General features: G+C 51.8%; 5 protein-coding genes across 5 annotated transcripts; 3 read left to right on the top strand and 2 right to left on the bottom strand.

The window, feature by feature from the left end:
- Positions 1-659: 659 nt before the first annotated feature.
- On the top strand, positions 660-2,597 carry A1O9_01188 (acyl-CoA dehydrogenase; the record flags this gene model as incomplete). Its single annotated transcript, XM_013410347.1, has 5 exons — positions 660-786; positions 911-1,209; positions 1,263-1,758; positions 1,813-2,055; positions 2,104-2,597. 5 exons carry the CDS (start codon positions 660-662, stop codon positions 2,595-2,597), a joined length of 1,659 nt encoding a protein of 552 aa, XP_013265801.1.
- Positions 2,598-3,535: 938 nt separating this feature from the next.
- On the top strand, positions 3,536-4,456 carry A1O9_01189 (murein transglycosylase; the record flags this gene model as incomplete). The annotated part of the gene is made up of 1 exon (XM_013410348.1): positions 3,536-4,456. The coding sequence occupies one exon, from the start codon at positions 3,536-3,538 to the stop codon at positions 4,454-4,456; it is 921 nt and encodes a 306-aa protein (XP_013265802.1).
- Positions 4,457-5,212: 756 nt separating this feature from the next.
- On the top strand, positions 5,213-10,603 carry A1O9_01190 (uncharacterized protein; the record flags this gene model as incomplete). The annotated part of the gene is made up of 1 exon (XM_013410349.1): positions 5,213-10,603. One exon carries the CDS (start codon positions 5,213-5,215, stop codon positions 10,601-10,603), a length of 5,391 nt encoding a protein of 1,796 aa, XP_013265803.1.
- A 1,200-nt stretch (positions 10,604-11,803) lies between these two features.
- Positions 11,804-13,368, bottom strand: A1O9_01191 (aldehyde dehydrogenase (NAD+); the record flags this gene model as incomplete). The annotated part of the gene is made up of 2 exons (XM_013410350.1): positions 11,804-13,184; positions 13,241-13,368. The coding sequence occupies 2 exons, from the start codon at positions 13,366-13,368 to the stop codon at positions 11,804-11,806; spliced, it is 1,509 nt and encodes a 502-aa protein (XP_013265804.1).
- A 2,010-nt stretch (positions 13,369-15,378) lies between these two features.
- A1O9_01192 (uncharacterized protein) lies at positions 15,379-16,790 on the bottom strand (the record flags this gene model as incomplete). The annotated part of the gene is made up of 3 exons (XM_013410351.1): positions 15,379-15,950; positions 16,015-16,413; positions 16,463-16,790. 3 exons carry the CDS (start codon positions 16,788-16,790, stop codon positions 15,379-15,381), a joined length of 1,299 nt encoding a protein of 432 aa, XP_013265805.1.
- Positions 16,791-20,423: the final 3,633 nt, after the last annotated feature.

The raw sequence follows: 20,423 nt of genomic DNA on the forward strand, positions 1-20,423 counted from the left end.
AGCCGATAAAGCGTGGACTTGTTTATGTAATTACTGTCATGATACCGTCACTTGTTCCGGTGTGACAGTCAATTATGGCCGAAACGGCGGTATTTTGCAAACGAAACGGACAATTCTGTCACATGTGATGGACTTTGTGCCTACTTCGTTGGTGGCCCAGTAGCGCGTCATTTGAGATTGAACCATTCTTTTGAAAACATGTGATGTGGTGAATTCTGAAATGTGCCTCGGCATTTCTGCTTCAGCCCCAGGGATCGTGTGCAATCATCTGACCATGTAAGCATCGAATGAGAGCGTCGACATCGATGCTTCACAACGTCTGGCAGCGGTCATGGCCCCCCGGGGACTCCATCTTAAGCATTGGCTGGGTGCAGGAGCGTGACCTATTCCCATGCCTTTCCCGTGAGACCCATTGGCTAAGCAGGCCAGATGACTATTTTGATGCTTTATTATTTGCCCAAGTCCGTGTCACAATGTGTGTGCATTTCTGGCATGTGAAAGTGGTTGACCCGTGCTTCTTCTTCTGCCACCGCCATCGTCCTTACTCTCCTTCAATCCATTCCCCAGATTCTGCTACCCTTTCTCTATTCTTATCATTCTGCATTTAGATCAAACTAGACTCTCGTGTTCTTTGAGCAATCACAGTGCCGACCAGCACCATGTCCAAAACCTTTTCGACGGCCCATGTGGCCTCTCACAACAAAGCCAAAGACCTGTACATCATCGTAGATGAGGATGTATATGACTTGACGACATTCCAGGACGAGCATCCAGGTGAGTTCCAATGTTGCCACTCCTTCCGAGTCTTCGCACTGACCCAAGCCACAGGAGGGAAGAAGAGTAAGCGTTCCGCCCCCTCCGACAATAACCTCCCCCCTCGACAGTGACAGTTATCTAACCACGTCCTCAGTCCTCCAGCGAGTCGCAGGCAAAGATGCCTCGAAACAATTCTGGAAATACCACAATGAGTCCATTCTTAAGAAATTCAAGACGAAGTTGCAGGTTGGATCGTTAGACACCAAGAAAGTGGAGGCGCCACCTACCCCTCCGGCTACTCCTCCGCCACAAGTAAAGCAACAAAAGGTCGTCCCTCAGGCCGTGCCTGGCACCGTTGCTCCTGCTCCAGGCCCAGCTGCCCACGAAGAAGCCGAAGCACTGGACCCGTATGGTTCTCTCATTCCCTTTGGTGATCCAAACTGGTATCAAGGTGTAAGTCCTTCTTCTATCTCTCCGATTTGGCCATCATCTCATTCAATCTGTAGTATCACTCGCCCTACTTCAACGAGACGCACGCCGCTCTCCGGGCCGAGGTTCGGGAATGGGTTGACACGGAGATCGAGCCTTACGTTACCGAGTGGGACGAGGGAAAGAACGTGCCCGAAAAGATCTACAAGCAAATGGGTGAGCGGGGCTATCTCGCCGGCTTGCTTGGTGTCGCATATCCCAAGGACTTGGTCAAGAATGCGGTTCAGAGTGTGCCTCCAGAGAAGTGGGATTTGTTCCACGAGCTGCTGATCACCGACGAGATCTCCAGGTGCGGCTCCGGAGGTCTCGTCTGGAACTTGATCGGTGGTTTTGGAATCGGCTGTCCTCCTCTGGTGAAATACGGAAACAAGAAACTTGTAGAGCGAATCCTCCCAGACATCTTGTCTGGCGACAAGCGGATATGTTTGGCGATCACTGAGCCTGATGCTGGTTCTGATGTTGCCAATCTCACCTGTGAAGCGAAGCTCAGCGAGGATGGAAAACACTACATCGGTAAGGAATAAGGTCTCCTAACTGTTGATCCCCCCGCTTACCTTGTGGCGATAGTGAATGGTGAAAAGAAGTGGATCACCAACGGTATCTGGAGCGATTACTTCACCACGGCCGTGAGGACAGGCGGCCCTGGTATGGGCGGCATCAGCTTACTCTTGATTGAGCGAAGTGATGGCGTCAGCACCAGGCGCATGGATTGCCAGGGTGTGTGGAGCAGTGGTACTACATACATCACCTTTGAAGATGTCAAGGTTCCCGTGGAGAATGTTCTGGGAAAGCCTAACAAGGGTTTCCAAGGTATGAAATTCCATTACTGAGTCCCACATATTACTGATTTTCTCCTAGTTATCATGACCAACTTCAACCACGAGCGTATTGGAATTATCATCCAATGTACCCGATTCTCCCGAGTCGTCTACGAGGAGTCGGTGAAATATGCCTCCAAGAGAAAGACATTCGGCAAGAAGCTGATTGATCACCCTGTCATTCGAATGAAGCTGGCACACATGGCACGGCAGATCGAGGCAACCTCGGCCTGGCTAGAGAATGTCGTGTATCAATGCCAGAAGATGAACGAGACCGAGGCCATGCTGCGACTTGGAGGTGCCATTGCCGGCCTCAAGGCGCAAGCCACCACTACGTTTGAATTCTGCACCAAGGAAGCTGCTCAGATCTTCGGCGGTCTGGCTTATTCGCGAGGTGGACAGGGCGGCAAGGTCGAACGATTGTACCGTGACACTCTGGCGTACAAGATTCCTGGTGGAAGCGAGGAGATCATGCTGGATCTCAGTATTCGCCAGAGTTTGAAGGTGCACAAGGCGTTGGGCATGAAGCTGTAACATCGATGTGATGTCTTTCTATCTAGCATGAGGACTGGAAATACACTGGTCACGTGAGATACCAAAGATTGGTGTGTGTGGGCAGCCACCGCCTACGAGTACATACAAGCGTCGGCAGTATCATTGTACGAGGGCACGTCTCCATCCTCGAATGTTTCTGAGACAGCACTCCGTAGGTGCCACTGAGTAGTGTTCGGAAGCCTCCGGTCATTCTTGGGATTGGTATAGAATGTGGAGAAATGCAACGAGGCGAGTGAGATCTGAATGGCCGGGTTTCAGAGGCCGATCATAGCCCCGAAGCCATGAAGAGTTTTTCGGGCAAAAAGCTTGTGGGTGCTTGGACTGAGTAAATAGGCATGGGGGACCGTTGGGGGTGCGCCTAGCAGCTGCGAGGGGCCAGGGGGTGCCCAGTGCGGCAGTGCCCACACGCCCGTAGCCCACCGCTCGCTTGGACTTTCGCATGCAAGTTGCAACCTTGAGTCCTCGCCGCATCATGCAGGTACGTCACACTCTCAACCATCTGATCAGACTTTTTCCCATCCCGTCCCCATCGCTCTCGCCGCTGCATCGCCTGGCCATACGAAAAGCTGGAAGGCCGGAAGCAGAATGGACGCATGCTTGTCTATCGATAGCCAGGACGCTTGTACTCGTCATGGGCCGAATCGCTCCCCATCATTCAATGGTATGTCTCTCCACCCCTGGCACATGGCCGATGCCTTCAGTAATGTATGCAACCACATCCGCCACTCCCATGGGAAGTCGATTCATGCGACCATGGCTAGTTAAAAGATCTCTCTCAGCGTCCTCTACTTGATTTGTGCCCTGATCTTTCTATATTTAAGAAATATATAGTATCTCCTGTACCACCTCTGTTCCATTTCCGTGGCCTGCGATCTTCTCCTCAGTCGTTGCTCTACACATTAACAACCCAACACACCATGCGTACCTCGCAAATCCTGGCCCTCGTGGCTGTCCTTCCTTCCACTCTTGCCGCCTACAAGGGCTTCAACTATGGCTCAACCGGCCGAGGCCAGGCTGCTTTCGAGGGCGAATTCAACTCCGCAAAGAACCTCGCCGGCTCCAGCTATACCTCTGCCCGCCTGTACACCATGATTCAAGACGGAACTACAAACACTCCCATCTCTGCTATTCCCGCTGCTATCAGCACCGGCACTTCTCTCCTTCTCGGTCTCTGGGCATCTGGAGGCGATGCTCAATTCGCGAATGAAATTGCTGCTTTAAAAGCCGCCATTTCGCAATATGGCAGCGCATTCACCGACCTCATTGCGGGTATCAGTGTTGGTTCTGAAGATATTTACCGCGTCACTCCAATCGGTATTGCGAACAATGCTGGTGTCGGCGTCGGTCCAGATACCATCATCAACTATATCGATCAGGTGCGCTCGGCAATCGCCGGCACTGGCGCTGCTGGCAAGCCTGTCGGCCACGTCGATACCTACAATGTTTGGACCAACTCGAGCCAAAACGCTTTGATCGGAGCTGTAGACTTCGTCGCCTGTGACGCCTATCCTTATTACGAAACCACAAAACCCAACGGGATCGAAAACGCCAACGCAACCTTCTGGGATGATTATCAGCAGACAGTTGCGTCGAGCCAGGGAAAACCTGTCTGGATCACCGAGACCGGTTGGCCCGTGTCTGGTCCCACTAGTAATCAAGCTGTGGCCTCGGTCGAGAACGCGAAGATCTATTACGACGATGTCGCTTGCCATGCCTTCGCCAACGGCATCAACATCTGGTATTACATTCTTCAAGATACCGGTGCGAGCCCGAGCTTCGGTCTCGTTGGCGCTGGTACTCCTCCACCTACCACTCCTCTCTTCAGCCTCGCTTGCTAGACCTTACCGCATTTTAGCAGGACATACAGTATGATTTAATGAAATATAAAAGGCATCATTGGGGATATTGGGAATTGGTTGGGAAAATAGATCGTGATTAATATTAAAAACAGGTTGGATTAGATGTACAGCTTGAAAGTCTCCATTGATATGACAAGTACATCTAATAATTTTATTAGTGGTAACACACTGTTTTCATAAGGAATGCAGAACAATATCAATCACGGTTCTCGTAGAGTGGAGAGCGTGAAGGAGCAGAAGGTTGCAAGCAGCTGCCAGCTTAGCCAATTGTTTCGGGGAGTGTCACGTGTGGCACCCATCACCAACAAAATCGACTGAGGACGCGGCTCCGTGCACGTGACATTACCATATTGGGCGTAAACAAACAATAATTACCGCGATCAGCTCAGATCAGGTTGTTGGCTTGCGGCCACTTATATCCGCCCTTCCTCCGCCTTTCGTAATCGCTTCGCCCTCGACTGTATACTCGTACTAACCCACAACTATCATAGGGTTGTCTTTGGACAACTGTTACCTGGGGTTTCTCTCTTGGTTGCAAGCTTCCTGATACTTTGAGTTTCTACGTCGCACCAATACCACGACAAAGGCACATCCGCACGAGATACCACTTCTTTCCCGCCCGGTTCAAATGTCAACGCCTCTTCAGTACCACGACATAGATATCGCACATATTTAAAAAAGAGTCTGATCTAGACTTTCGAACGCGACTTCTGTCGATTACGCATTCTAGCAACTATGGCGCCGAGGAAGGTAGCCAGCCCAACAAGGCCGCGACGCGTCACTCGAGCCCGCGCTGCCGACAGCAATAATCCAACCCCCACCGAAGATCCTCTCAAACGAAAGTCAGCAACCAAAGCTGCCGTCCCCACAACAAGCGCTGCAAAGGCCAGCGAAGCAAAGTCACGCGTTACGAAGAAAACAGCCACACCTACTGCTGCTAAAGCGACCACACGAGCGGCGAGATCAAAAAAAACAGCGCCACCTACTACTGTTTTAGAGAGCGATAATGAAGAGGAAGACGTCGTCACAATTTCCATGCCACAATCCCGAGCAAAGCCGTCACGACCAGCTTCACGCAACATGGCTGCAAAGTCAACTGCAACAACTGAATCTTCGCTGGCAGCAGCTCCTCGGAGACGCATTAAAGTGACACCCTTGGATGCCGTTGCTAGCGAGCCTGAACCTGATCCAGAGTCAAAGTCTGAGAAGAAGGCTAGTTCGAGAGCTAAAAAGGAGAAATCTGCTGCCACGGGCTCAACAGCAACGTCGAGAAGTAAGCGTACTATTGACGCTGTCAACCGTGATGAGCCCAAGGATGAACTTGCAGACACAGATATGGCCGAGGCTAAGCCCAAAAAGCGAGGCAGAGCTCGTGTCAATGCCGTGGAGGTAGAGGAACTGCCCGCCATTAACGAGAAAAAAGATGAAGAAGCGCCCAAAACTCGGGGAAGGCCAAGGAAAGAGAAATCTCAGGCTCTGCAGACCCAGAACGAGTCGGCAGTGTCGGTTAGACAGACTCGTGCACGCGCTGGATCTACTGCTTCCGCCCCGAGTGTCGAGCCAACGATTTCCGTGGTGGTTCGCAAGAAGAAGGTTACTTTCCAGGACATACCAGATGAAGAGGACGAGAAAGAAAACTTCAGACCTGCTACGAAGGCAGGAAAGAAATCAACAACTACTTCAACTAAAAAAGCCGAGCCCTTGGGTCGAGGCATACGAGCCAAACCAATTCGCAAGCCAGCGCCTGCTACAACTACAAAGACCACGAGAGGCAGGGCAGCTGGGAAGAATGCGAAGGAGACTGATACCGAGGTATCTGAAAAGATTCAACAGAGAGCTCTCACGCCAAAGAAGATTACTCAGGTTGCCAAGGCTGAGGTTGGTGATAGCGATGCGTCGGAGGACGAGCTTGCAGGTGCAAAAACTCCTGTTCGAGACCTGAGCATGTCCCCAAAGCGAGCAATTGTTGCCTCAATACAACAATCCTCTCCTGTAAAGAAGCTGGACTTCACGCCTGCCCTCAGTGCTCGACCTCAATCGCCGAAGAAGCTTGATGGCATGGACAGCATTGGCATCTTAAGTCCACCTCGTCGAAACCCTGCATCTCCAGCGAAAGACATTTATGATCAATCTCCCCGACGGGCACCAGAGGGAGTGACTGTCTTCCGGGCCCACCTTCTTGACTCAAGCCACGGTAGAGTCCTTCCCTTCAATGCGACCAACAGCCAAACGCAGCTTCTCCAATTACCCAGGCGAGGGGTCCTTGAAGCTTCAATCTTCCCTGCCTCGGCAGCCAAACTATCAAAGTCACCATTCAAGGCTTCATTGCTGTCCTCGCCAGCTCGGCGATTGTTCTCACCATCGAAACAGAAGACCCCAGCTCGGATCTCACCGATACCCTTGAAAAAAACGAGTGTCACGCCCCTATCAGCGGTCGGCTCTGTCAAGAGTCCGGGGAATGTTGATCTTGCAATGACTTCACATTTCCGCTCGTCAATGTCTCCTCAACGCTCAGCAAGAGTGTACAGAATGAGTGATGATGAGTTGGCCGAGGAAATGGGCGCAGACCCTGACTTTGATCAATCAGTATTGAATGTGCGAAGCCCTCTCAAAGTTGATAAAGTCATGCTGGCCTCCAATGAACCTGCAGAGGAGATGCAAGACGAGGATCCATTCGCTCAAAGTAATATTGTGCAAGAGGTTGATCAGGCTGAAGGAGATAAATATTTTCCACTTCTTCCTCTTCCTTCCTCTTCCCCAGCCTCCTCCGCAGTCACTGCTCTTTCCCCAACAATGTGTCTGGCTGCGGAAGCAGATCTAGTTGGCGATGAGACAATCGCAGATCCCGAGCAAGAAGAGGGTGAATCATCTGAAATAAAAGGACAGGGCCATTCATCTCCTTCAGCTTCAACCCCAATGTCTGAGCGTGAGGATTCGGTCGTCCACCACCCTGAAGCAGCTGCCAATAGACCTAGAATGTCGAATATTCTTTTCAGCCGCCTCCGGGATGGTGGAGATGAGTCTGATGACGAGCTTGCGGGAGAGCAAACGCCTGAAATCAGACCATTCAGGCCTTCATTCCGACCCATTCCGAACCAATCTGACCTTCGGTCTCGACTATCTACTGGCATTGCTCCTCCAAGCGCCTCGCGAAATCTGGGATTCACTCCTCTCGCGGCACGGGTTCGAGGTTGGGCTGCTTCCAGTCCAGAAAAGAAAGTCAAAGCAAGCGACATTGCAGCTCAATCGAGAGGCCTGTTCTCTCCTCTTGCTCAGGTGCACGTGGAAGGATCGGTTGAGTTGAATAGACAGCCTACCCCCGGGCGGTCTGCTTCCAAGAGAATGTCGTTGGCGTCTCACCGACAGTCCTTTGGTCCGTCTGTGACTGGAAGCCCGGCAAATCCCGAATTTTTCGCAGATGGCATGGCAGCTCAGGATTTTGAGGACCAAAATGAGGTTCAGGAAGACCAAAAGGGATCCCTGGTTGGAATTGACGATCTGCACAAGCTCGTCCAAGAAGATAAAGAAGAGCAAAATCTCGTCCCGTCCAAGCCTGTTGACTCTCTCGAACCATCTTCGGAGAGTGAAGAGGAGAACTCATCCGAGGATCTAGACAACGAGCCGGGTGATCTCACGACTGATCTGATCAAGTTTACTAATGCCTCTGAAACTGCGATGGTGGATTTCAAAGCCTTGGCCAGTGAAGCCGCAGATCTGGCAGATGAAGGGAACCAGGAAGATGGTGAAGCTGATGCTATTGACGTCGAAGATACGTGCCTTCCACACATTGCCTCTAAGTTGGATATGGTGTCCGAAAAACTCTCTTCTTTGAGCACGTCCTCGGAGAATTATGCGGATGAGAATGTTGCACCAGCTGAAGAACATGTTGTGGTTCCACAGCCTGAATTTCAGAAAGATGAGCACCTTTTAGAAGAGCATGTATTGGCAAACCAAACCGTACCAGAAATCGAACCGGAGGAAGAGCACCATGTCTCGGACGAGGAGGTATTGGAAGATACCGTACTCATTCATCGTGATGATTCAAACAAGCTGGCAATCACCATTGCACCAGGCGAAGAATCGGAATTCCAACACAAAGTCAATGTTTCGACCAGTCTCGCGATCACGCCGTCAGCTGTCGTCTCGAGCACTGCGGGCCTGAGCAAAGACATTGAGCCCATTGACTTCAATGTCACACCCATTCGTCCTGATCCTAGTCTACCGCGGTATATCAATACTGTGGTCTCGAAGGTTCCATTACGTCCTGAGGGAGATGTGCCTCCTGATGCTTCGCCTTTGAAGGTTGTGAGGAAAAGAGCTCGATCTCTTTCCTCTGCCTCGTCACTGGCAGTCAAGAGACGAAGCCTTGGTCTCAGCGCCGATCCTCTTAGTTCCGGAAATGAGCACCTGGCTACACCAAATGCCAACAACCAGATTGGCTCTTCTCCACGGAGACGCATTCGTAGCGCAGCACCCAGCCCAGCACATTCATTGTTCTCGACCAACACAACGCCGGGACAGATCAGCTTTGCTGTTGACGACTTCGGAGACAGCACTCTTGATGGGATAGAATTGCCTGAAGATGAACTGATGTCTGACGATATTGAGGACGACGCGACTCCTGCTCGACATCACAAGGCAGGGGCAGGGGGCCATGACGATACCTTCATGACCATTGGTTCCACCCTCTTCAAGACCCCTATTGCATTGGCAAAGAAAGGTAGCAATGTCCTATCGTCAGTCCAGTCCAACCAAACAAGCACACCACATTATGCCATGAGCACCAAGTCAAGCAAGATCCGCAACGAGATCGCTCCAATGCCTACACCCTCTAAAGCCGCTGTGATGAACGCTAGAACTCCTGCTACTACTTCCAAGACAAAGACACCCATGGCACTCTCCAAGGGCAAGACACCTGCTAAACCCCCTGGGACAAGCCGAACGCCACTACGAACAGTTGGCAATGGGGTTTTGACAGGTGCAGTGGTTCACGTTGATGTTCATACCAGTGAAGGTGCCGATGCGTCAGACATCTATGTGGCGCTGCTAACCATGATGGGTGCTCGCTGCATCAAGGAATGGAGGTGGAATCCTCGTGCAAGTGTTGCTCCGGCAGTGGCCGCACGAGAGGAGCCGGTTCTGGCAGAAACACCGTCGTCAAGCATCGGCATCACGCACGTCGTTTATAAAGACGGCGGGAAACGTACGCTTGAGAAAGTCCGTGCGGCCAAAGGTCAAGTCCTCTGTGTTGGTGTTGGCTGGGTTCTCGACTGTGAGCGTGAAGGAAAATGGCTTGATGAGACGGGGTACGAAGTGGACTCGGCCATCATTCCTAGAGGAGGCTCCAGAAGACGCAAGTCGATGGAGCCAAGAATGCTCATCAATGCCAACGGACTACTGTCTGCAAAACGTGATGGAAGACGCTCCATTAGTGCTGAATATGCAGGCCTCACGAACGAGATGAGATTGGACCTAATCAATACCCCAGTTCGAGGCAGAAAAACGCTAGTCGGAGCAGAAGATGAGAATTCCGAAGCCGATTTGGAAGATTCTATTGTCGTCAATGCTCAGGCTGGTGACGAGTCTGAGATCTCATCAACTTACAATTCTCCTACGGCAGCCACGATTGGGGGTGGAGGTGAAACTGCTGACATGGGACGCTTGCTGGCAAATTCTGAGGCTGGAGAGGAAGGGGACACGGAAATCGGGGGCACGCCAAACTTCAGATCATTGACTCGCAATGCTAACGTGTCCACTCCTCAGACGACATCTCTTGCCGTCGACTACGACCCACGCACGGCGGCAACGCCATTGACGCCCTACCTCATCGCCAAAGGCAAAGGCCTCGTCCAAATGAGCGCCCCTCCGAAACAGATCCAAAAGGGCCTCTTTGAGCGTGATGAAGATGGGGAAAATTCTCTTCTCGCCGATGCGGGCGAGGGCGAGTCGAACGGGAAGAATGCTGAGGCTGGTGGTGAGATGAAGGGCGAAATGAAGAAATTTCAGGTCAAGATGAACGGCGTTGCCCGTGGCAACAAGGCGAAGGATTTCAGGAGGAAAACCCTTGCGGCGGCGAATATCGCGTTTCAACCGGTCGTGGGCAGCCCTTTACGGAAGCAGGAGTAAATGGAGTAAATGGAGTAAATGGAGAGCTAGCTAGTTATCTCTGTGGACGAGTGGTTCGTCTTGAGAGGAAGTGAGCGAGAGGCACGGAAAGAGTGGCAGAGGGACAGCATTGATCCATGTTGTTTGATATACTCTTGTTTGCAGGCTTGTTTGCTGGGTCACATACATACAGCACGAGCTGAATCACGAGCGGCGCCCCTTAGGCTTTTAGTCCCCATTCTCACGGGACTGCTTGATTGCTAGGGTGGATAGCCTTTTCTTCTAAAATTGATTTGCTTTACCCTGGAAGTTGAAAATGGGAAGGCCCCTCCTCCTTTGAGGGGGGATATCCCTGAGACAGACCCCCGATCCACGATTTGTAATTGTTCGCCTTGCTAGGTACCTATCTCACAGGTGCACCATCTACTGTGTACCAGGACTCCTGCTCGTACGGAGGACCTCGTTGGTAATACCACGCATGGAACTAGACGGCCAAGGGGATGCGAGGGTGGGAAAGGCTGCCGGAAATCAAAAGGCGTTTGGACGGGGTGGGGTCCTGGCCCTCTTTTCAGTCGAGTTCTTCTTCGACCGGCGCCGAAAAGCTCCCCGGGAGCCCAGCTGCCCACCAAGATATTTCCCGAAGCGATTGTGTGGTCAAGTACAGAGTATATCGAGTTTGAAAGACTGCGTAAGTGGGCTTTTTCGTTTGGCTTATGAACGTTGCGGGCGGCCGGTCCTGGAAAGGAACCAGTCTGGACCATTTAAACATAGTAGTAGTACCCAGAGTACAAACATGCTTGTCAATTAGTGAAGCTATAGTCAGTACCTAATCACCTAGGCAAGGAGCTACAGAGTACATAGCTGAAGAATCCCCGAGAGCCGTCTTCGTTCCTTTTGTTGTGCCGTGGTTGTTCATGCTGCTTTTTATGTTGGGAGTTCCATTCGGTAAACGTCGTTCGATACATTAGCGAGATACTTGGTATTCGGGGAGTGCTTGGAGTGCTTAGTGCTCCATGACTCGCCGTCCCGTGAGGAACACTCGTTAAGGTATTCAGCAATCTTTGTGCCATTTCCCTTTCTTGCATCGTTGGCACGCTTTATATCCTCCTGCCAGAGTTGTCACTCCACACTTTTCACCTCTCATCAATGTCGAAGCCTGGCTACTCTCGTTGAAATACATCTCAGCAGTCAGCCACCCAGCCAGGCAACCCAGCCACCGAACTATAGCTTCATGCCCATGTTGACATGGACAGCCTTGGTTTGGCTGTAGCCGGCGAGACCAGCTTCACCTAGCTCACGACCAATACCGCTCTGCTTGACACCACCGAAGGGGACACGGAAGTCGGAATCGTTGCTGCTGTTGATCCAGACCATGCCAGCCTCGATCTTGGCTGCCACACGGTGAGCGCGCTCGATGTTGGTGGTGAAGACGGCCGAGCCAAGGCCGTATGTTGTGTCATTGGCCATGCGTATAGCATCGGCTTCGTCTTTAAAGCTAGCAACCACCACGAACGGGCCAAATACTTCTTCACGGTAGATCTTCATGCTGTCCTGTACACCCGTGAAGATGGTTGGCTCGATAAAGAATCCTTTGCCGTCTCCAACATTCTTGTGTGGTACACCACCAGACGCAAGTTTTGCGCCTTCTGATTTGCCAGATTCAATAAATCCTAAAACTCGCTCATATTGGGCCTTTGTCACTTGAGGTCCTTGGAAGGTGTCATCGGCAAATGGGTCGCCAACTTTGGAGGTCTCTTTGACAACCTCCTGGAAGCGAGCAACGAATTTATCGTAGATACCCTCCTGAACGATGACGCGAGAAGTTGCAGTGCAAACTTGCCCTTGGTTGGACATAATGCCGATATGCGCCCACTTGGCGGCCTGTTCGATATCTGCATCGTCGAAGACCAGTAGGGGAGACTTGCCACCGGTTTCTAGGGTGATGTTCTTCATGTTCACTGCAGCAGTCTTCATGATCTGCTTTCCCGTAAGTGTTGAGCCGGTAAACGCAATTTTGTCCACATCTAGATGCGAGGCTAGGGCGCTTCCAGCCTCTTTTCCATATCCATTGATGATGTTAATGACGCCTGGCGGGAAGCCGGCTTCTGGAATTAGACTCGCAAGGAAGAGAATGGAAAGGGGTGTTTGCTCGGCGGGCTTGAGGACGATGGTATTGCCGCAGGCGAGTGCTGGGCCCAGTTTCCACGCTGCCATTGCCAGAGGATAGTTCCAAGGGATGATTTGTGCGCATACGCCGATCGGCTGTTTAAGTGTATATGCAAATTTCAATGGATTGGTTTCGATGGTTTGGCCGTGTAGCTTGTCAGCCCACCCGGCATAATATCGAATAACTCCAACGACCTCGCCCAAGTCCTCGTTGAGCGCGACGCTGTAGGGTTTGCCGTTGTCCCAAGTTTCAAGGGTCGCCAGCGTCTCCTTGTTCGCCTCGATAATGTCTGCGAACTTGTACATGATCGCTCCTCGGTCAGTTGCAGGTAGTTCGCTCCAGGAGGGGTCATTGAGTGCAGCACGTGCTGCCTTTACGGCTTTGTCGACATCATCGGCGGAAGCAGCTTCAACGGAAGTAATTTCAGATTCGTCACTGAAAATATAGGCCAGATATCAGTGATGGCTTTGATAGGAAGGGGCTGGACGTACGTGGGACTAATGGAGGTGATCTTGTCGCCGGAGCTTGACTTGACGAACTCGTTATTGATAAACAAGCCAGTTGGAAGAATGATCTTCTTGCCATTTGGCGCCGTCAATTCGACTTTGAGGTTTGCCATTGTAGAACAGAAATGTTGTGAAATCCGCGCAGAAGCCTGGGAAGGAAGGTTGAGTGGCAGGAAGGGGGCGGAAGGGGAAACAATATGATTGAATGCAGGCCGCCGTGAATATGAGGCAAAGGCGCTGGTTAAAGACTTGAACATGAAAAGGGAAGTGATAAGAGTGTGAGGCCTGCGAAAAGTGCTACGTGTGATGTCTAATCACTCGAGAAACAAGCCGCGGTAGTCGAAAGTGCTAGGCCGGTCCAAATTAGGGAGCTTGCCAATCCCTCTGGGCGTTTGTACAAATCAAAGACTTGAGAAGGAGAGGCTCATGCGGAAAGACTTGCCTGTTTAGAGCTCTTGAGGTCTGAGAGCAAAGAGAGGAGCTGGTAAAAGCGCAGACACGGTGATGTGCGCGTCCACACCAGGACCAAGGCCTGTCGCGAAGCTCCGAGAAGAAGACGAGGAAGCTGCGATGGACCAACGATAAGAAGCTAGAAATGAGAAAATGAGGGGCTGGACAAAAGTGACCCCTCAATGGTCGCTGAGTCCTTCTTGATTTGGTTAGGTGCCCGCCAGGAGGGGGCCTCGGATTGGTAAGAGGTGAGGCATGGAAAGCACGCGTTGTCCATCAGTCGGTTGCGACCACTGGACGGATGCTCGCGAGCCGTGACTGCCCAAAATGCACATGCATCCTGGGATCCACGTGCAATGGCAATTTTGGCCAGGAACCTCAGCCTGATGTAAATGCGAAGGTACCCTAAGGTACTACATAGTACGAGTCGTACCACGCCAACCATGTGCTCGGCCAGGGATCAAGGAAGGAAGCAGCCTGCAGGACCTCTCCCCACAACCTGACCTGCAAGCAACGACCGTTGCATAAAGCACAGACTAACCTGCATTCAATGAAGTACGATCTTGAGGTTTCAAGGTACACCTTAATGCCTTGTGCCTGGCTGGAGAAGGTGCTAGAGATCGTCCCAGAAATCCTATGGGTCCTCTTGGGCCACCGAGGAAGCATGTGCGACCGGGAGACTTAGTTGCTGCAAAGATTGAACCGCATGCAACCCAATGAAACCCAATAACCAACCGTCTACTAGTGACAGAACTAATGCGCATCATCAGAAAAAGCCGTTGAAGAGCGTGCCGCTCGGCCACTCTGGTCGTGCTGGTACTGCCGGGGAACGGGAAGGGAAGCTGCAGGCACCAACACGAAAAAGTGGCGTTGCCCGTCTACATCAGAGCACATGTATTGACACAGCCAGCACCAGCGGCCGAGGAAGCGTTTTCAATATTGCAGTCCACGTCAAGGTTGGCCTTGCAGATCTTCCCCACCGCTGCATTTCTAGCGGAATGGATTCAAGTTGGTGGGTTTAAGTGAATATGGCTTGCGCTAGCCTTCGTCAGGTAATTTTGATAACCTTGTGAAAGAGATGATTCCACACTAGGTTTCATCAAAGATCTGCGCTTCTGTTCCATTCGGGCTTACGTGTTGCGGCTGGGGCGATGGCACAAGAACCGCCGACAGGATGGTCTAAACGATTTTCCCTCCCACAGGGAAATGGTGGAGGCGTGGTGGTGTGTGCCTCTCGTATGCCTTTCCAACGTACCTAGGTAGTTATTCACAATCCAATTTGCAGGGATTTGTTACGTGAGACTACGATGGAAAGGGCGAGAGGGGAAATTTTGAGATTGATCATTTAGAATCAAGTTGCCTGGAACGATATGATCTCGACTCGTTCGGTTTGGGGCAGGCAATTGTAACATCTAGGTTGTGCTAGATTTCTGTCTAGCCTTACAGTATCGAAGGCAAGGTTGAGCAAAAGACTGCCACGAAGCTTTCATTTCCGCCAGTAACACGCCCGTCCTCGGCTCCTGCTAGCTCGCTGTCTAGGCTTGGACAAAGACTGTGAGAAGGTGGTACATGTTAAGAATGTGCTTGATTAATCCTTGAAAACGACCACCGGTCTTAAGCAGCGTCGGTGTCCATCAATGGCTCTGATGTCAACTCGAGTGCAATGGCATTAGTCACTGCACCATGGGTTGCTGGGTGTTCATCGACGTCTTCGCCAGCACCGTTTGAGTTGGGGTAATCTTTAAGCTGTCGCCATCTCTAGTGCCATTAGCCTCATCACCATTGGCATTCATGTCATCGTGGCCTTCGCTGTCAATGTCGGTTTCATAACCATCTTGCGGAGTGGCCTGGCCCAGAGAAATTTTCTCACCAGCCAGGTCAAGGATGAACTGCCATTCGGAAGAAGTGACAGGTGAGACACTAAGTCGGCTTTGCTTGAGCATGACCATGTTTTCCAAGGCACTACCAGGGAGACTTAGTGACTTCAAGTGCCGCAGAGTAATTAAGTCGTCGAATTTCTTGACAAATTCAACTTTGACTAATTCCCATTTTGGCTTCTCGCGGTGGGACTTGGCATCATAGTATGGATGATCGGGATCGAAGGCCGACTCATCGACAGTGTGTTCTTCAACAATACGCATGACTCCGGCGATGCCTGGGACGGCACAGTTGGAATGGTAGAAGAAAGCCAAGTCGCCTTTGCGCATAGCGCACATGTTGTTGCGTGCAACTGGATTGCGAACACCTGTGAGAATAAAGTTAGCTGTAAAGTGGCGGTGATAATGCTGCGATTTGGACGCCGAACTTACCATCCCAACCTTCAGGCTCAGTCTTTGAAGCCAGATCGTCGATGGAGAACTTGACATCATGGCCCTTCGTGATACGTGACTCGGGCTCAGCTTTCATGAGCCAATATTGAACATCCTGGTGAACTATTCCATTGTCCTCAACTAATTTGATCTCTTCCTGGACCGCTTCGGGCACAGAATCGGGGCCTTCTTTAGAAGCTTTGGGTGTTGCACCAGTGTTAGGCGATTTTGGTGTACGGCCTCGTTCAGCTGGTGGTGCCCTGGTCACAACAGGGACAGGCTTGGGCTTGGTAGACGCAGGACGACCTCGTTTAGCTGATGGTGCTTTGATCACAACAGACGCAGTCTTGGGCTTGATAGACGCAGGACGGCCCACGGGGCGAGCAGGAGCAGTGCTCGCTATTTCAGTCAGCTGAATTCGATTATGGCTTGTCTCATGATAACGAACTAGGAGTTTGCTTTGAAGTAGTTTTCGTAACTGGTACTTTGCTTGTGCTTGTTGAGTTAGTTGCCTTGGTTGGAGAGCCTGTCTTAGCTGGTCTGCCCCGTTTCTCGGCCAGTGAACCTGTTGAGCTCAGTGTACCTGAATTCTGATCGACAGAGGGGGGTGCTCGCTTTCTGGTGAAGTTGTACTGCGGTTTACTGGCTGAAGTGCGCTTGGGACGACCACTAGGAGACACATCAGCAATCTCAGAGGCACCACTAATGCGGACTTTCTTTGCCGGCGTTGACGAGCTGCTGGCAGCGCCAACCTTTCGCTTCTTCGTGGGAGGCATGGTGGATGAGGGGAAAGAGCGGGAGCAGTTCGACTAAGCTCCACTACGTAAGTAAGTTATGGTGTTCTGATGGAGATTAGCAGCGTTAAGAACGAATCGGAAGTTCGTGAGAAGTTGTTGATACCAAACAAAAGTTCAGCAAACACTTCATTGTGAAAGGTCGCGTCGCGTCCCCGAGACGTGCTTTACCGAGATTAGCGCAGTTGAGCCTGGAAGAGGGTCTTGGCATGCTACGCGCAGACACGTGGTCGGATAATCTGATTGTCCGGCGGATTCGCGGGAGCACGACTCCTACTAGATGTTCATACCAAGTAATGACTTCATCCTAGAGCTACAATAGCACACAGAGGGTCGCCCAATAGCACTCCTCTTCTGCCCAGGCGGGAACATGAGCGACGAGATTTTGCTTGTGTGAAAAATAAAACCGTCAGGCTGGATGTAGCACAGCTCACCGCATCAAACCCTGCAGGCTGGCGTTGATTATACACGTGCGTGTCTCAGCCTACGCGTAATGCCATCATGACCATTGCGGATAGCCCGGGATAGTCACTGATGTTGAACGACTACGTACGAGGTCCTTGGTCGGCCATCACTAGGGAGGACAAATCTGTCAAAGAAACGTCGGATCGCAGGGATCGCCTGTTCCGACTTTTTCAGGCAAGACTCCACCACATCGCTTGCTGGCCACTCGTAGGTCGCTTCTGATGTGCGACATTGAATGCATGTCAGAAAGCATGCAAAACCAACTTTGTCGAAAACCGGCTTTGTCGCCTGTCGAGTCGTACAATCACCCAACGGTTCAAGCCATCAACGACTGATCCTGCAGGTGACAGGAGTTTGGTTGCAGCATGACAGCGTGATGGCGACTTCCCGCGTGCGACGAGTCATGGCCATGGGCTGGTTTCTGTCACGCCAGGAAGGTGGGGTTGGGCGGGCTTTCGCTTTTGACAGACGCTCCTTCTCAAACCTCTCAAGCTCTCCGCTGCACTCGCACTCGCACGTGGCACCTGTTCGACCTCTCTTTGTCACGCCGCATCGATTCAGATTTGACAGCAGAAGGAAAGGCGGCTTGCCTGACATGACCAGACTTACGGATCGACAGGGCAGACCTTGATATTGAGTTACTGTAGGTATCTGTCACGGACTTGGCCGTTGTGAGAATTCGATCCTCCATGAGTCCATGAGCCGGTGCCGTGTCCAGGCGCGAGCTACCATGCGCTGGAGAGCTTGTGCATTGAGGAGTCGGACATAGGCATGCACGCACGCAGCACAAACAACTCTGTCCTGCAGCCACGTGTCGACCCGCGAATCGAGGACCTGGCGGCGGCCCTTGCAGATGATCTCACCCGTGGCTTGGCTCCCTTTTGTGACCTATGGAGTTACGGAGGTGTGCATCAAAAGTTGTGTACGCGCTAGTAGAGAGTGACGTAGCTTTCTAATGACACTGTCATAATTTTGAAAAGGCATGTTTAATTTTCATCGCGTTTCTACAGCAACACTCCCTAGAGATTCTCTTCAGCCCAGATAGATGTCTAATAGTACTCAAAGTTAGCTTAATTTAGGGGGAAGTCTTAGGGGTGATTAGGTATTGTGTTCCCTAACAAGGCCTAACTGGCCTAGAATAAATAATCTGTCAGGCTAGATTACATAATAAAATATCACGATAGCCCGGTATTTTAAAAAGCCTCATCCACAACTTTTGATGTACACCTCCGTACGAAGTAATTGTTTGGGACCGCCCGACCCATACCCATCCCCTCCATCCAACACGTCCCCCCTCGCGGGCCCCCTTCCCCCCCCCCCCCTCCAGGCCTCCAAAAGTGCCGTGATCGAGGTTGCTTCTTCTGCCCGCAAGATTCCCTTCTCTTCCCCATCTCCACCCTTCAGATCCGCCCGGCGCGCTCCCTTGGTACCCTCACCCACCATCTCTGCTTGCTGTATGCAAGACGCACGACTTGCAGCAGTGGGCATACGCTAAAGGTGAAGAAACCCCTGTCGTATTCCAGCCAGACGGTCTGGAGGACATGCGAACAACTGTCCGGTCACCTGCATCACACCTATCTGCGAGGACGGATACTCCGTAAGGACTGACTGCACACCTCCTGGCCCATCGTCAGCAAACAATCGTGCAGCCTAGCACCCCCTAGTAGCTAATCTTTCCACCACCTGGGGCTACTTCGCACCCAGGGTTTCCAGAAAGCAATTGACAGGTTTGCAAGCCCGGAGGGTGCATCCAAGCGACGGGCTGATTTGCGGGGAGAACTGCAAAAGCCTCCCCTTCCGCTCCTGAAACTACCAATGCGCTACTGAAAGTGGTGATACAAGCCTTCGCAAGACAATAAATTACCCATGGAACTTGCATTCTTTGAGTTCGGCGCGAGGAGGGAGGATTCTGGTGATTGGGAAAGGAGCATTTCCCCTCTGCCGGGCCCTTCCAGCCTCCATGGGCCTTCGCAGACAACACTCCGCCACTCCGTACAGAGTCCTCCGTACGCGTGACTGATTTTCTGCTGGGAATCAGCCAAACACAAACTCCCATGAACCTGGTGGCGCAATGCAATGCAGACGCAACCCTCGTGCTTTTGTGCATTGGGCCGCCATGCAGCAAGGCGAGGCAAGCCAAGCCAAGCAAGCAAGCAAGCAAGCCATCGACCAAGTTTGTGCGTCTTATCTACTGCAGCCACTCTGCCAGCCCGTATCCGGTATCTGCTTAGTTTCTTATTTGTCACAAGGAACGGATCCCATTCATCAAATCCTCCCCTAGGCTTCTGTTTGGTTTACAACGTTGACCTCAGTTCGAATCAAATCGCCGTCAAATGCCATGGGCAATCCAACGGGCAACTGGTGGATTGAGCAAGGAGGCATTCTCTTGTTGCCCAAATTATGAAGCGCCCAATTGCACCTGGAGCATCTGCGTCAACGCTCCCGCTCGTCTCAAACACTCCCACTTCCTTGGCTGCAGTGGGCAAGCGTGCAACGTCTGCGCGCGTCCTTTGCAGGCCTGTTGAGCCATCTCGTGGTCACACCCAGCGGCAAAACTGGCTGTCTGTCACTAACTTACCATCCTACGGACCTTGTACGTACAAGGGAGAGTCACTGCCGAAGTTGTGGCGTCCCGGATAGCAATTTGCTTAGTTTCTCCAACCAAACATGCTAACCGAGCTCTGGAACGGATGACCCAGTCAGTGTATTCCGTACTTTGAAGCTCGTACGCAGCAGGTACTGGTAAGTTCGTAACTGACTTGTTGACTAGTTCGTCAATTAGCATTGCGCGCGAAGTAGTTGGAATTGTGTGTTCCCGTGGGATGAGAAACAGAGAGTGGCAGCTCCTTTTTGGCGGCGCACCTCGCCTCGATCTACCTTGCATTGATCTCCGAGGTGGCTGAGTTTGGTGCCTCGTGGTCTCTGGCCCCATGATCCTAGATGGCCAACGAAACGCTAACGGCCTACGGAGTAGTTCGAAGGTCAAAGGAAGCCGGAAAGAACAACTGCGGCTAATCTTAGTCCTGGCTTCTTTTGGAGGAGGCCACTTTCACGGTGTTTTTGTGTTGTTTTTTTGGGGGGGGGGGGGGGTAGCGGTCGCCCTCTGCTGCTTAGACATAATTTCCATTATTGCCCTTGCCCCACGGTGAA

The sequence above is a fragment of the Exophiala aquamarina genome (genome assembly GCF_000709125.1).
Source record: "Exophiala aquamarina CBS 119918 chromosome Unknown aczIA-supercont1.1, whole genome shotgun sequence".
Classification (NCBI taxonomy): Eukaryota; Fungi; Ascomycota; class Eurotiomycetes; order Chaetothyriales; family Herpotrichiellaceae; genus Exophiala; species Exophiala aquamarina.